Genomic DNA, 14691 nt, shown 5'->3' with positions numbered 1-14691 from the left:
CCAAAATCTTTTATTGTTTCATCAAATTTCTGGTTCCAACTTCTTGATGCTTGTTTTAGACCATAAATTGATCTCTGAAGCTTGCATACCTTATGCTCGCTTCCCATGGATGTGAACCCCTCTGGCTGCTTCATATAGATTTCTTCCTTAATGTCTCCATTAAGAAAAGCAGTCTTCACATCCATTTGCCATATCTCATAGTCATACCATGCAGCTATGGCAATAAGGATTCTTATGGACTTGAACATTGCAACTGGTGAAAAGGTTTCATCATAGTCAACTTCTTGTCTTTGAGTGTAACCTTTCGCCACCAATCGCGCCTTGTAGGTCAATACCTTACCATCAGGCCCAAGCTTTCTCTTGTAGATCAATTTACACCCTATTGGAACAATTCCATCAGGAGGATCTACTAAAGACCAAACTTGGTTTGTATGCATTGAATCCAATTCAGACTGCATAGCTTCAAGCCATAAATTTGAATCCGCATCAGAAATTGCTTCCTTGAAGTTTCTTGGATCACATCCAATGTCGGGTTCATCTTGATCCCCTTCAAGAAGAAGACCATATCGAACAGGAGGTCTAGAAGTCCTCTCGGATTCTTCTAGGTTCAGGCGTGTCCAGTAATGGTTCCTGAGGCGTAGGATCGTTATTTTGTATTTCGGGTTCTTCTCGAACTTCTTCGAGTTCCATCATCTCGCCTTTCTTATCCAATAAGAACTCCTTCTCCAAGAAGGTGGCATTCCTAGAAACAAACACCTTTGTTTCAGCAGGATAATAGAAATAATATCCGATTGCATTCTTCGGATACCCTACAAAATAACATAAGCTGGATCGACTATCCAACTTATCTCCCACTGTCTGCTTCACGTAAGCAGGACATCCCCAAATCCTTAAGTACGAATACTTAGGAGCTTTGCCATTCCATAACTCGTATGGTGTTTTGTCCACTGCTTTAGTGTGGACGTTGTTCAACAACAATACCGCCGTTTCAAGCGCATAGCCCCAAAACGAAGGTGGAAGCTCAGTGAAGCTCATCATGGATCGAACCATGTCCAACAAAGTTCGATTACGACGCTCCGATACACCATTAAGCTGTGGTGTCATAGGAGGAGTCCACTGAGAGAGAATCCCATTCTCTTTTAGATAGTCCAAAAAAATGGTACTTAAGTATTCTCCACCTCGATCCGATCGAAGTGCTTTAATACTTTTACCTAGCTTATTTTCTACTTCAGCCTTGAATTCTTTGAACTTTTCAAATGCTTCATACTTATATTTCATTAAATATAAATACCCATACCTTGAATAATCATCAGTAAAGGTAATGAAGTAGGTGTGGCCATGTTGAGTCCCAACTCTAAATGGACCACAAACATCTGTATGGATCAAATCCAACAGATTTTGACTACGCTCAGGTTTCCCCTTAAAAGGAGATTTAGTCATTTTCCCTTTTAGGCAGGATTCACAAGTAGGTAGAGAGTTAATATCAGACATATCAAACATGCCCTCTCCCACTAGCTTGTTCATCCTCCTTGAGGAAATATGACCTAGTCTAGCGTGCCAAAGGTTTGCCGGGTTTTGACTATCGATTTTCCTTTTGTTTGTTGTCGCCGGTTTATCAACATAATTTATTGGAACGTCTTTTAGTTTTAAGTTGTATAGATCGTTTTCAAGTTGTCCATTTCCAATCAAACATTCATTCTTGTAAATATTGCAAATCTCATTCACAAAATTGCAAGAATAACCATCTCTATCTAGCATAGAAACAGAAATAATGTTTTTAATTAAATCCGGAACAAATAAAACATCTCTTAAAAATAACTTAAAACCGTTCTGCAAAATTAAACAAACATCTCCAATGGCTGTAGCTTCAACTCTGGAACCATTCCCGAGCCTCAGCTGGGTCTCACCCATTCTAAGCCTGCGACTTCTTGTCATCACCTGCAAATCATTGCAAATGTGAGATCCACATCCGGTATCCAATACCCAAGAAGTAGTATTAAGTGAAATGTTTATTTCAATATAGAACATACCCTTTGCAGTTCCAACTGCTCTAGATATTCCTTGCAGTTGCGCTTCCAATGACCGGGCTTCTTGCAGTAATGGCAAACATCCTTGGATTTTCCATTGTTTGAAGCCTTTGTCTTGTGCTTCTTCTCGGGTTCGACTTTCTTGGGTGGGGCAGAACGTTTCTTACCCTTCGTACTTGGCCCCTTCTTAGCAGAAGATGAGGAGCCCACCAAGAAAGCTGGTTTATCCTTCTTTAGTGTGGATTCATATGTCACAAGCATATTGACCATCTCTTCAAGGGTGGCTTCTATCTTGTTCATATTAAAATTTACCACAAATCCGTCAAACGAAGAAGGAAGAGACAGAAGCAGTAAATCCACGTTGAGTTCATGCTCCAACACCAAATCAAGAGTTGCTAACTTCTGTATGAGCCAAATCACTCGTACCCCATGATCACGGACCGAAGTCCCTTCACGCATGCGACACGTCATTAGCTCCTTAACAGTAGCGAACCTTTCAGCCCTCGATTGAGCCCCAAAAAGTTCCTTGAGTTGAGCGTGAATGTCAGCAGCATTCACGGTGTCCTCAAATCGCCTCTGGAGTTCATCAGACATCGAGGCTTGCATATAGCATTTGGTCTTGATGTCATGGTCCCACCATGCATCAAGTTTGGCCAATTCCTCCGGACTTACGTCAGCTGGTGCTTCCTTCGGAGGTGATTTCTCTAACACGTAGAGCATCTTCTCCGAAGTCAAGACAATCTTCAACTTCCGGAACCATTCCGTATAGTTTGCGCCAGTCAACTTGTTTTGTTCGAGGATCGAGAATAATGAATTACGCGAATTCATTGTATGAAATACTGAAAAGAAAAACAGACATATATCAATGATTGTTTAAGCAATTTACTAAGACATAAAATAGGCGAATTTAATTTTATGAATCTCACTCCCACTATTTTAACGATTTCACTACCCTCTAGTGAAAGCGGGAAACTTTTTCCTTAGTGAGAACATGGAGTCCAATTGACAAACTTATGATCCCGAATAATATCAGCCAACCATAATTCTCAAAAGGTAGAGCCCAATTGCTTCCAAAGCAACCCCCATGTATTTACCTCATGTCCAATAAGGGCCCAATAATATGACGCCGTTTATAGTGACATGTCAAGATGACCCATCAATATTAAGTTGTGATGGACGGTCGCCATGTGGATCCCCCAATAATATGAGCCGATCCCATGGGAGTTCCACCCAACTTACAACATGTGTCGATCCAATGTATAGCTTTCCGACGGACGGGCCCCCCCAATAATATGAGCCGGACCGTATCCGCGGGTAGCATCACATACATTGACCGTTGATGGAAGGTAGGAACATTTAAACAAATTCAAATTTCCTTTATTTATATTGATATCAATTTTAAATCATATTTAAAATGAGGGATTTTTAATCATGAAAATTTGTCTCATCATTTTTCAATTTATTGTATGCTTGCCGGATTCATACAATTATGTCTAAAACATGCATACAATCATAATATCATATATTATATATAGGATGATCGATTCCATTTCTAATTGACTCGTGGTTGCCAATCACGAGTCTTAGTCCAATCCTAGGTAATATGCAGTATGCAATGCAATCCTATTACATTAGCTTCCAATTTACATTTCTTCGTCTTTATTGTCTGCTGGGCCCACCATCTTCAAATCTTGATCTCCCACTAAATCTAATGTATTTACAATAAATAGCAATGACAAGTAGGGGATACATTTTAGGGGTGGGAACGGGCCATAAACCAAGCCCACTTTTATTACATATGACATTCATATTGGGCCATAAACCAGGCCCATTAATAAAAACCAACAACAATAAAACAAATGTAAATTCCTAACATACACCTACAAAATTGGTCATGGCAATCGATCATCCTTATCCAATAACATTTAATTCAAAATTAATTTATTGGATATCATGCATATGGCAATTTAAATTTAAACAGGATAAAATCATATTTTATATATAAAATCATATTTTACATATAAAATCATATTTTACCTTTTATTAAATAAAATCATATTTTATCTACAGAATCTAATTTTATAGATAAAATCATATTTTACTTAATATATACATAAGATCAAATATTATCATCAATTGTACCAAAAATAATTGATTTCAAAATTCAATTTAAGGATAAAATATTAAAATTTTCCAAAAATTCAAATTTATCCAAAAATCAATTTTAAAATTTTCGGACTCGAACAATTCGATCCGATGCCTCGTGAACCAATCAAAAACAATTTTTGACCGGACCAAAAATAAAATTTTAACACATTAAAATTAATTTAAATAAAAAAATAATTTTTCCCGCGGGCCGCCCTGGACACTCCCGGGCTGGCCCGCACCCGTGGGCGCGGGCCGGGGCAGCCCGGCTGCCCCTTTAGGGCAGCGACAATCGCTGCCCTGCGCAGCGCTCTGCGCTGTGCTGTGCTGCGCTGCGCTGGGCAGCGCTGAGCGCCGCCCCCTTTGGGCAGCGACCGTCGCTGCCCCACCGGGCAGCGATCCAATCGCTGCCCGGGTTTTGCCCGAAATTTTTTTTTTTATTTAAAATATTTATTTTGTTTTAAAAAACCAAGACTCAAAAATTTTTGTACAATCGATTAATTTAATCGTTTGATCTGAGCAACCTGGCTCTGATACCACTGTTGGAAAACTGGCGTTCAGATCAATCACGATTGATACCCGGTGCAGCGGAAGTTTAAAAATTTTATTATGGAACAATTCCATAGTGTGGGTATCAACCGTTTAACGATTAAATTATAAGTGTGTGTAAAATTAAATAACAATTATTAAATTTTACCTTCAATCTCGAAGCGAGATTATTGGACTCCAACAGATTTCTCTGCTCTTGTTGTCTCTCCCAGGAACTGATGAACTCCTTCAATCAGGTCCACGAATGGAGGTTTAATCCCTCTGATAGATTGCACTAGAAAATCTATCAGAAGTTTTCTGCGAAGAGAATAAACGAATTTGATTCGTTATTCCAGACTGCAATTCAAAATCACAGACCGGAATTTCTCAGACAGAGAGGGAGGGTGTTCGGCCGAAATATTTGAGAGAGAGGCTAGGGTTTCGAAATTTTTCTCTCAAAATTATGACCTGTTGTGTGTAATTTCTGTACTGCAATAACTTATTTATAATGCAGGCCACTAACACCTTAGGGCCCATTAGTCATAAGTTGAGGCCCGACAAGCAAAGCCCGCATGTTCAGAAATTAATATAAAATTCATCGTGACTCCGATTGATAAACCAATTTTACCAATGTGCACAGAAACCATTTCTGCACATTTTAAAGTCAAGATAAATTTTCCTGAATCCGAATTCAGTGGTTTCCAAAAATGTACATCCCTATGTCATTTTAGAAAATCCTACTCCCTTACTCTTATTTAAGAAGTCCAACTTCTTTATTCATTAAATTTAACTCTTTAAATTTAACTATCTCAACGGGGATTAAAACTCCATTACACTGTGTGACCCTCAATGGTTCAGGGATACAGCTAGCTGTGGGCTCACAACTCCTTGTGACTCGGAACAACGATTTCCGACTTACCCAACGAATCATGGTAAAGCGCCTAGCAACATCGCCCCATGATTCCCTAGGTATCACTGATAGTGCCTACAAGAACCAGTAGATTTTGGTTAGCGTACAGTACGGTCCCTTCATCCATATATCCCGATCGAATCAACAACCATTGGTATATCGAGAGTCGTTCAAGATTCGATAACTATGCAATACATCTTGAAGATCAAATTAGTGACATCGCATGTGCTACTAAGAAACCATTTCTTAAATCACATCAAGTACTCTGGCCAGAGATTCGTCACACTAATATCTCCTCAGATCGCATAGGATATCCACACTCGCAAGTATGTGGTGAATCCTTGACAACAATGCATCGACTCCTATATGTGTTGTAACTGTACCCAATCCCGACACCTGATGACCCCCATAGAGTCGGTAAACGAGTCAAAGCACAGTACTAGCATATAGAGTCTCCATGATGTTTCAAGTAGTAAGGACTAATGGTGTACAACCAAAACCGCGGACTTTATCCACTCGATAAGTGATAACCACTTGGAAAGTCCGGATAGGGTAGTTCGATTATTCATCCTATGAATATCCATTTGCATGCTTCGAACATCTCCATGTTCCCTACCAATGAAACGTGGTACTCCGCATCGCAAAGCTAGTCTCAAACTCGAGCGATCCTTATCCTTATTTTCGGACGGCTCAATCGACTAGGAACAGTTTAGAATATGCAGTGACTATAAGATGTATTTCATGATAGACATCCCCATGTTCTACCACATCTTACATACACTATAGTATATTCAAGGTCTTTATCAAAACAACAATAGTATATCACAATATAACAATATGAAGAAAGATAAAGTCATTGCCATTAATAAAAGTGTAAATTACATTAAACAAAAGATCGTTTGTACAAAGAGTCATCAAAGCCCATAGCCACAAGTTGGCTCACTGGGCACCCACTCTTTCAGGGCATGTCTTGATTGGCTGGGAGAGTTAGAGAGAAAGAGCCGGGGGTGACAGCGTCTTCCGCGTCACTTAGAATGATCATATCTGGCTCCCGGGTAGCTTTCCTCTTGCGCTGGGATAGAGGTATCTTGTCCTCCAAGTCCTCTGCGAACAAAGACAGCTGCGAGTGGGATTCCAACTGGGGAGAAGTCAATCCCATAGCTCGGCCTTCTGAGACTCCCTTGGTCGTAAGAAGAGGCAGAGCAGCGGGAATGGTGGTTTGGACTGGGAGAAGGGTTGGAGGGATCGGCAGACGCTGGGGGCCGGAGAGAATAGCGCGGCTCTCCTCTTCTTCCCTGGCTTTTTTCCTCCTTTCAGCCAAGGCATGAGATTTATCTTTAGCGGCTTGCCTCTCCGCAGCCCGGCGAGCAAACTCCTCCCTCATCATATCGGACGAATCTGCAGCAAAAGAAGCATATCAATATCAAGATATCTAGAAAGGGATCAAAACAAATAGGAGTAGGAGAATCACAAGTTACCAGGTTGAGCTCCCGGGGCACCGTATGCGTCGATCACCTGGTTAAGGGGATCTTCCACCCGGGTACTCAACCCGTAAGCTATCATATTCTCGTTTGTTAAAAGGACAGGAGAAGAAAAGTTTTTATTGCCAACTAAGGCCAAGCTGCGAACATAAGGCTCCTTGACTTTATAATGGTCAGGGAGCTCAGGTTGCGAGGGGAGACTGGACAAGAACCCGGTCCTAAAAGTAAAAGGGGCCGGGGGACAGATGAAAAAATACCTTTCTTTCCATCCCTTCAAAGAAGAGGGGATATCAGAAAGAAAGATGGTGTTCAGCCGGGCAGCTAGGGAAAAGGCCCCTTCGTTAAATCGACAGGTAAAAAAATAGTGAAGCACGAGAGGAGTGATAGCTAAATTGTGCATTTTAAAAAGAATGTAAGTGGAGGCCATAATTCGGAAAGAGTTGGGGTGGAACTGGTTGACAGGAACTCTAAAGAAATCGGCAACTGCCAGGTAGAAGGGAGGAATAGGAAATCGAAGACCACTGCGGATTTGGTCTCGAAAGAAGGTATAACAACCTGCCGGAGGGGTGTCGGGGGTGCTCCCTGGTAAAGGGCGAAATAAAGAATACGACAAAGGGATTTCCCCTGAGCCGCGCAGTTCCTCCGCAGCACCTTGGGATAGGGTGCTGGGAAGATAGGTATACCAACCTAGGGCTGAAGGGGCAGATGCGAGGGGTGTAGGGTTCTTCACTTTTTTTTCCTTTTCCCTTCACGTGGGAAGACGAAACCGCGGAAGTTTTAGGACGAGAGGTTTTTCTAGAAAAACGGGGCTGGGAAGGAAGAGCAGAGGCGGAGCGAGCATCGCTCGAGCTATCGCTTGGAACTTCGTCTCTGGGCGAGCCTTTGGCATTCGCCCCAGAGGTGGAAGATGTACCAGTAGACATAAGGGAAGGAGGAACTTACAGGTTAAAGAGCAAATAAGAGAGTTCAAAGGAACGAGTGATGGAAGCAGGAGAAAGGCGCTGGAAACCAGAGGACAATCGTGCAAGGAGGAAGACGGTGAGTAAAAGAAGGAAGGGTCACGTGGATTAAATACTCGAAAAGGCCAAAGCAATCTGAGCCGTGTATTTTGAATTGAACGGCACAGATACTCGAAGCGTGCTCCAGAAGCTGAAGCGACCTCTGACAGAATCTCTGACATACGCAGTACGAAGCGGTTAGGGCTGACATAAGGCTAGTGTCACCACCCGGGGGGTTTCGGATACCGGGGTGATATCCTAGTAGGATACCCCGGGTGGCCATACCCCCGGGTGGTACCCTACAACTCGGGTGGTCGGGACAGTGGAGCAAGTCCTAGCCCGACTATCTTTAGGGAGTGTGGTGATATCCTAGTAGGATACCCCGGGTGGCTATACCCCCAGGTGATACCCTACAACCCGGGTGGTCGGGACAGCGGAGCAGGTCCTAGCCCAACTATCTTTAGGAAATGTGGTGATATCCTAGTAGGATACCTCGGGTGGCTATACCCCCGGGTGCCAGGAGGTGATATCCTAGTAGGATACCCCAGGTAGCTATACCCCCGGGTGCCAGGAGTATCTCGGATGATGATATAACCCAGGGAGACTAAGCACTCAGGAGACCCCGGGAAGTCTGGGGAGAACCCGGGTAAGAGCAAAAGAAAGCAAAGCTGGGGGGGCCCAAGTTTTCTTTATTCTCAAGGCTAGGAAACAGCCACGTCTGCTCAGAGTGTGTCAGGATCAAATCCCCGACCAAATCATTATGGACCACGCTCCAACGGAGTGGGCTCTTTCCTTAAACTACGGGATGTCTAAATCACACGTGATGGCCGTTGATAGGAGTCATTTTTGTGCGTTATTTTGCATGTTTTGTGTTTGTTTTGCATTCGTTTCGTTTACGTTGTGTCTGTTCCTTACCATTCTTGTTCTATTTTTTTTTTGTTTTATTGTGTTTGTAGTCACTCCTCTGGTTTATTTATTTGTACTGCAGAAAATCACTAGGAAATGCTGATTTATAGTGAGAAGGTGTTGCATGCATGCGGCCGTGAGGAAAGCAAGAGAAGAACTTTGTATTTCTGGAAAAAGACAAGGCGCTCGGGCGGCACTTTTCTACCGTCCGCGCGCACTCTCGTTTGAAGAAAAACCCTCGAGGCAGAGCTCAGGCGCCCGGACGACTCTTTTCTACCGCTCGGGTGCCTGCACGTAATTTTGGGAAATATTTTATTTTGGGTAATTGGTTTGACGAGGACTCTTGGGCCATATAAATAGGATGTTATTAAACAGTTTTGAGGGTTGGACACACGCACAAACACAGGAGGAGGCGGCTCTGAATATTGAAGATTTCTCATCTCCGTTGGGAGTTTTTCTCTTCATCTTTTCTGAATTTTTATGTTAAGCATTGTTTTTAGATTGAATTTTGTAATGACGTTCAGTAGCTAAACTTATATTTTGTTGGAATCAAGGGGATCCGAACCCCGAAACATTGTAGTGTGATTGAATCACCGGACGTATTGAGATTTGATTTATGTTTATAATTGATTTTATCATGTGTTTTTCTCTATGTTGATGATTAGCTACCCTTAACATATATTCGTAAATTGTGAATTGCTGTCGAGAGATAGGTTCATAATTAGGACGAATGATAGAATCCATGGACTTAAAATATGCATAGAGATATGGTATTTAGTACATGTTGATAGCCATAGACCACCAGGTTGAAAGCTGTAGAATTCATAGAACGCAAAGCAATCGGTCGTGATAAATAATTAGAGAGATTTAATTGTTTCACTGATTTGATTAGTTTGGCATAACCTCAAGAGAGAGTGTCAATGTTACAGGGATTTCTGTCAAACTTATGCGCATTAATTAAGTTCCAATCGTCCAGTTCAATTAGGGGAAAGGTGAACCGAAATTCCAACAAAATTTTCAAATTGTTATTTCTTTTCGTGGCGCAAATTGGTTTCGTGGTTGTGAAATTTAGAATTATTTACATTGAGTTCTTAGTGTTAAATGTTAGATAGAATCCAAAATCAAATTTTTGATACTTTGTGTAGTTAAAAATCAAAGAAACAAATTATTATTGTTTGGTCCCTGAGGATGATACTCGTACTCAGTACATCTTATTATAACTTGAATCGTGCACTTGCGATTATTTCGACTGGAATTGAGAGATTTTTAAAGCAAATTTAAGTGTTAGTATTCCGTCGATCAAGTTTTTGGCGCCGTTTCCGGGTACTATTGAGATTTTAATTTGTTTTATTTGGTTTTTCTATATTACAATTTTAATCACTCTTTTCCATCTGTGAACTGCAGGATTCTCTTGTAGTGCATGCGACACTCATCTGAAGAACTAGTGCCTTTTGATCCAGAAATCGAGAGAACTTTTCACAGAAGAAGAAGAAGGCAACAACAAGAAAAAATGGAAGAAGAACAAGAACAAGAACAACTAGTTTACAGATCCATGATGGATCTCGCCTTACCAAACATCGAAAGTTCTAGACCAAGCATCATCAGGCCAACTGTAGCGGCAAATCACTTTGAGATAAAACCTACTATTCTTCAAATGATTCAGAACACACTTCAATTTGGCGGGACTGTCATTGATGAACCCTATGTGCACCTCACAAATTTTCTGGAAATTTGTGATACATTCAAGATACAAAGAGTTTCTGATGACGCTATTCGTTTGCGTTTATTCCCTTTTTCACTACGAGATAAGGCGAAAGCATGGCTGGCAAATTTACCTGCAGGTTCCATCATGACTTGGGATGATCTGGCGAAATCTTTCCTCACCAAATACTTTCCACCATCTAAGTCAATGAAACTAAGAACTGACATCACAACTTTTTCCCAAGGAGAACAGGAAACATTTTATGAAGCATGGGAGCGCTAGAAAGATCTACTAAGGAGATGTCCACACCACCAATTACCAGACGGTCTTGTGGTACAAACTTTTTATTATGGTCTTTCTCACTCTAATCGTACCATGTTAGATGCAGCTGCAGGTGGAAATTTACTGCAAAAATCGTCAGAGGATGGTTATGAATTAATTGAGGAAATGGCATCTAGTAGCTATCACCCTTTATCTGAAAGGAGTGCAGCCCGGAAATCTAATGGGATTCATCAGGTTGATGCATTCACATCAGTGGCCGCTCAACTTGAAGTCATGAACAAGAGAATTAAGGAACTGAGTATAGGAAACTCTGTGATGCGAGTTCAAGAAGTATGGTGTGAAAAATGTGGTGCAGAACATTTCACGAAAAACTATCAAACATTTTCTCAACCAGAGGGAGTTATGGCAAGTCACATGGGGAATCAAAATCTCCCAAGGAATGACCCATTCTCGAACTCCTATAATCCAGGGTGGAGACAACATCCAAATTTCTCGTGGAGTGGACAGAACAATAAGCCATATGGGAATCAGAACTATGGCAGACAACCTCAAGAAGGGAAATCGAGTTTAGAGCAGATGATGCAGCAATTCATATCATCTACTGAAACCCGGATGCAGAATCAAGATGCTTCGATAAAGAATCTGGAGAATCAGATAGGGCAATTGGCAAAAACAATTTCCAGCAGAGATCAGGGTACCTTGCCGAGTGACACGAAGAAGAATCCGAAGGAGCAGGTAAAAGCAATTGAACTGAGGAGTGGGAAGATAGTAGAGCCTGCACCACAGGTCGAGAAAGAGCCAGAATTGGCTACATCAAAAAGAATTGCAGGTAAGTCATCTATCCCAACACTTTCACCCACTTCACAAGCAAAAATTGTTGTGCCACCACCTTTTCCTGCAGCCCTGAAGAAGGCAAAACTAGATTCTCAGTTTGGAAAATTCCTAGAAGTATTCAAGAAATTGAATATTAATATTCCCCTTGCCGATGCACTGATGCAAATGCCAAGTTATGCAAAGTTCTTGAAAGAGATCCTCTCCAACAAGAGGAAACTGGAGGAGCATGCAATGATTAGTCTGACTGAGAATTGCTCAGCACTGGTGCAAAATAAAATCCCATTAAAGCAAAAAGATCCAGGGACTTTCTCTATCCCTTGTGTGATTAATGATATTCAATTTCATAAAGCTTTATGTGATTTGAGTGCTAGTATAAATCTAATGCCTTACTCTGTGTTCAGGAAATTGAGCTTGGGAGAACCTAAGTCCACCAGAATGTCGTTACAACTGGCAGACAGGTCCATCAAATATCCACGGGGGATAATCGAGGACGTGCTTGTAAAAGTGGACAAATTCATCTTTTCCATGGACTTCGTGGTGTTAGATATGGAAGAGGATTTGGACATGCCACTCATATTGGGTAGATCCTTCCTGGCGACAGGAAAGGCATTAATAGATGTCCAGAAGGGGGAGTTGCTATTAAGAGTGGGAGAAGAGAAAATTTCGTTTACGTTTTTAATGCTTTAAAATTTTCTCAGAATAATGAAGAATGTTTTCAACTGGATGTAGTGGACTCACTGTTATTTGATTATGTGCAGGATACTTTTCAGGAACCATAACAAGCTGCACTTATCTCTGAGCAAGTGGACGTTCTTAGTGATGGAATTGAAGAGATGACCGCATATTTGAATGACAACCAGTCATGGAGAAGAGGTGGAAAGCTTAGACTTAAAGACCTTGGTGACCGGAAGGATTTAGTCCTCCAGAAACCAAGCCTTGAGGAACCACCTACTATGGAATTGAAACCATTACTTGTCCATCTCAAATACATGTTTTTAGGTGAGAATGATAAGTTACCTGTTATAATATCTTCCTTTTTGACAGGTGAGATGGAGGCCAGACTAATGGAGGTGCTCAATAAACACAAGAGTGTGTTTGCCTCGAAAGTGGCGGATATCAAAGGAATAAATCCATCCTTATGCATGCACAAGATTTTAATGGAAGAGAACATCAACCCATTGGTCCAACCACAAAGGAGATTGAATCCAAAAATGCAGGAAGTTGTAAAAGCTGAAACGATCAAACTTCTGGATGCAGGTATCATTTATCCTATATCTGATAGTCCATGGGTGAGTCCGGTGCAGTGTGTACCAAAGAAGGGGGGAATTACTGTCATACAGAATGAGAAAAATGAACTGATACCCACTAGGACAGTTACAGGTTGGCGTGTGTGCATAAACTATAGAAAACTAAATGACGCAACCCGTAAGGATCATTTTCCCCTCCCCTTCATTGATCAAATGCTAGAGAGACTGGCTGGGTATGAGTTTTACTATTTTTTAGATGGGTATTCAGGATACAATCAAATAGCGATTGCACCTGAAGACCAGGATAAAACGACTTTCACTTGCCCATATGGTACGTTTGCCTATAGACGTATGCCTTTCGGGTTATGTAACGCTCCTGCTACTTTTCAGAGGTGCATGACTGCCATTTTTTATGATATGGTCGAAAATTTTTTAGAAATTTTCATGGATGATTTCTCTATTTTCGGTAAATATTTTGATGCATGTCTGCATAACTTGAATTCTTTTTTAATGAGATGCGAGGAGACAAATTTGGTACTGAACTGGGAGAAGTGCCATTTCATGGTGACAGAAGGTATAGTATTGGGTCACCGAATTTCTGAGCAGGGGATCGAGGTGGACAAAGCCAAGGTGCATGTTATTCAAAATTTGCCTCCACCTACGAGAGTCAAGGGAGTCAGAAGTTTCCTGGGCCATGCCGGCTTCTATCGGCAGTTTATTAAGGATTTTTAAAAAATTTCCAAACCTCTTTCTTCTTTGCTAATGAAAGATGCCCCTTTTGACTTTGATTCAAATTGTTTGCAGGCCTTTGAATTGTTGAGAGAAAGACTGGTGACTGCACCAATACTCACATCACCAAACTGGAATCTTCCATTTGAAGTCATGTGCGATGCAAGTGACTCTGCTGTTGGCGCAGTGCTTGGCCAACGAATAGACAAGGTATTCAAAACTATTTACTACGCTAGCAAGACTCTTAATGAAGCTCAACTAAATTATGCCACCACTGAAAAAGAGTTGTTAGCTGTAGTATTTGCACTGGATAAATTTCATTCATACCTTGTACTCTCAAAAATCACAGTATACACAGATCACTCTGCTATTAAGCACTTGTTGGCAAAGAAAGATGCGAAACCAAGACTGATTAGGTGGATCTTACTTTTGCAAGAATTTGATTTAGAGATTAGGGATAAGAAAGGTGTTGAAAATGTAGTAGGTGATCATCTATCTAGATTGGAATGCATTGCTGATGGTGCAACAAATGAGATAGATGACATAGATGATTGGTTCCCTGATGAAAATTTTTTTTCCATAGAAAGTTCACCATGATATGCTAATTTTGCGAATTATCTAGTCACAAGCACACTCCCACATAATCTGTCTTTCCATCAGAAAAATTTTTTTTTATCAGATATCAAGCATTATTTTTGGGAGGAACCGTTTTTTAAAATATGTGCTGACTCAATGATCCGAAGATGTGTGGCGGAAGGAGAAATGCAAAGCATCCTCAGTCATTGTCATGATCGTGAGGTAGGTGGCCATGCTGGGCCAGTCAAAACAGCAGCAAAGGTACTTGAATGTGGGTTCTATTGGCCCAATCTCTTTAAGGATGCGCGCTTGTTTGTATTAAATGC

General features: G+C 41.2%; 1 protein-coding gene and 1 non-coding gene across 2 annotated transcripts; one reads left to right on the top strand and one right to left on the bottom strand.

The window, feature by feature from the left end:
* Positions 1 to 10907: 10907 nt before the first annotated feature.
* LOC140893993 (small nucleolar RNA R71) lies at positions 10908 to 11014 on the bottom strand. Its single transcript, XR_012153550.1, has one exon. It is a non-coding gene; the product is annotated as a small nucleolar RNA R71 (small nucleolar RNA).
* A 58-nt stretch (positions 11015 to 11072) lies between these two features.
* On the top strand, positions 11073 to 12500 carry LOC140888377 (uncharacterized). The gene has a single exon (XM_073296058.1). It carries the CDS (start codon positions 11073 to 11075, stop codon positions 12498 to 12500), a length of 1428 nt encoding a protein of 475 aa, XP_073152159.1.
* Positions 12501 to 14691: the final 2191 nt, after the last annotated feature.

Source organism: Henckelia pumila, chromosome 3 (assembly GCF_033568475.1).
Source record: "Henckelia pumila isolate YLH828 chromosome 3, ASM3356847v2, whole genome shotgun sequence".
Classification (NCBI taxonomy): domain Eukaryota; kingdom Viridiplantae; phylum Streptophyta; class Magnoliopsida; order Lamiales; family Gesneriaceae; genus Henckelia; species Henckelia pumila.
Note: the sequence above shows the minus strand (reverse complement) of the source record. Positions and strands in the feature narration are given on the sequence as shown.

Coding starts and splice junctions, on each gene's coding strand:
- LOC140888377 (XM_073296058.1), top strand. CDS start 11,073: ATGTTAGATGCAGCTGCAGGTGGAAATTTACTGCAAAAATCGTCAGAG.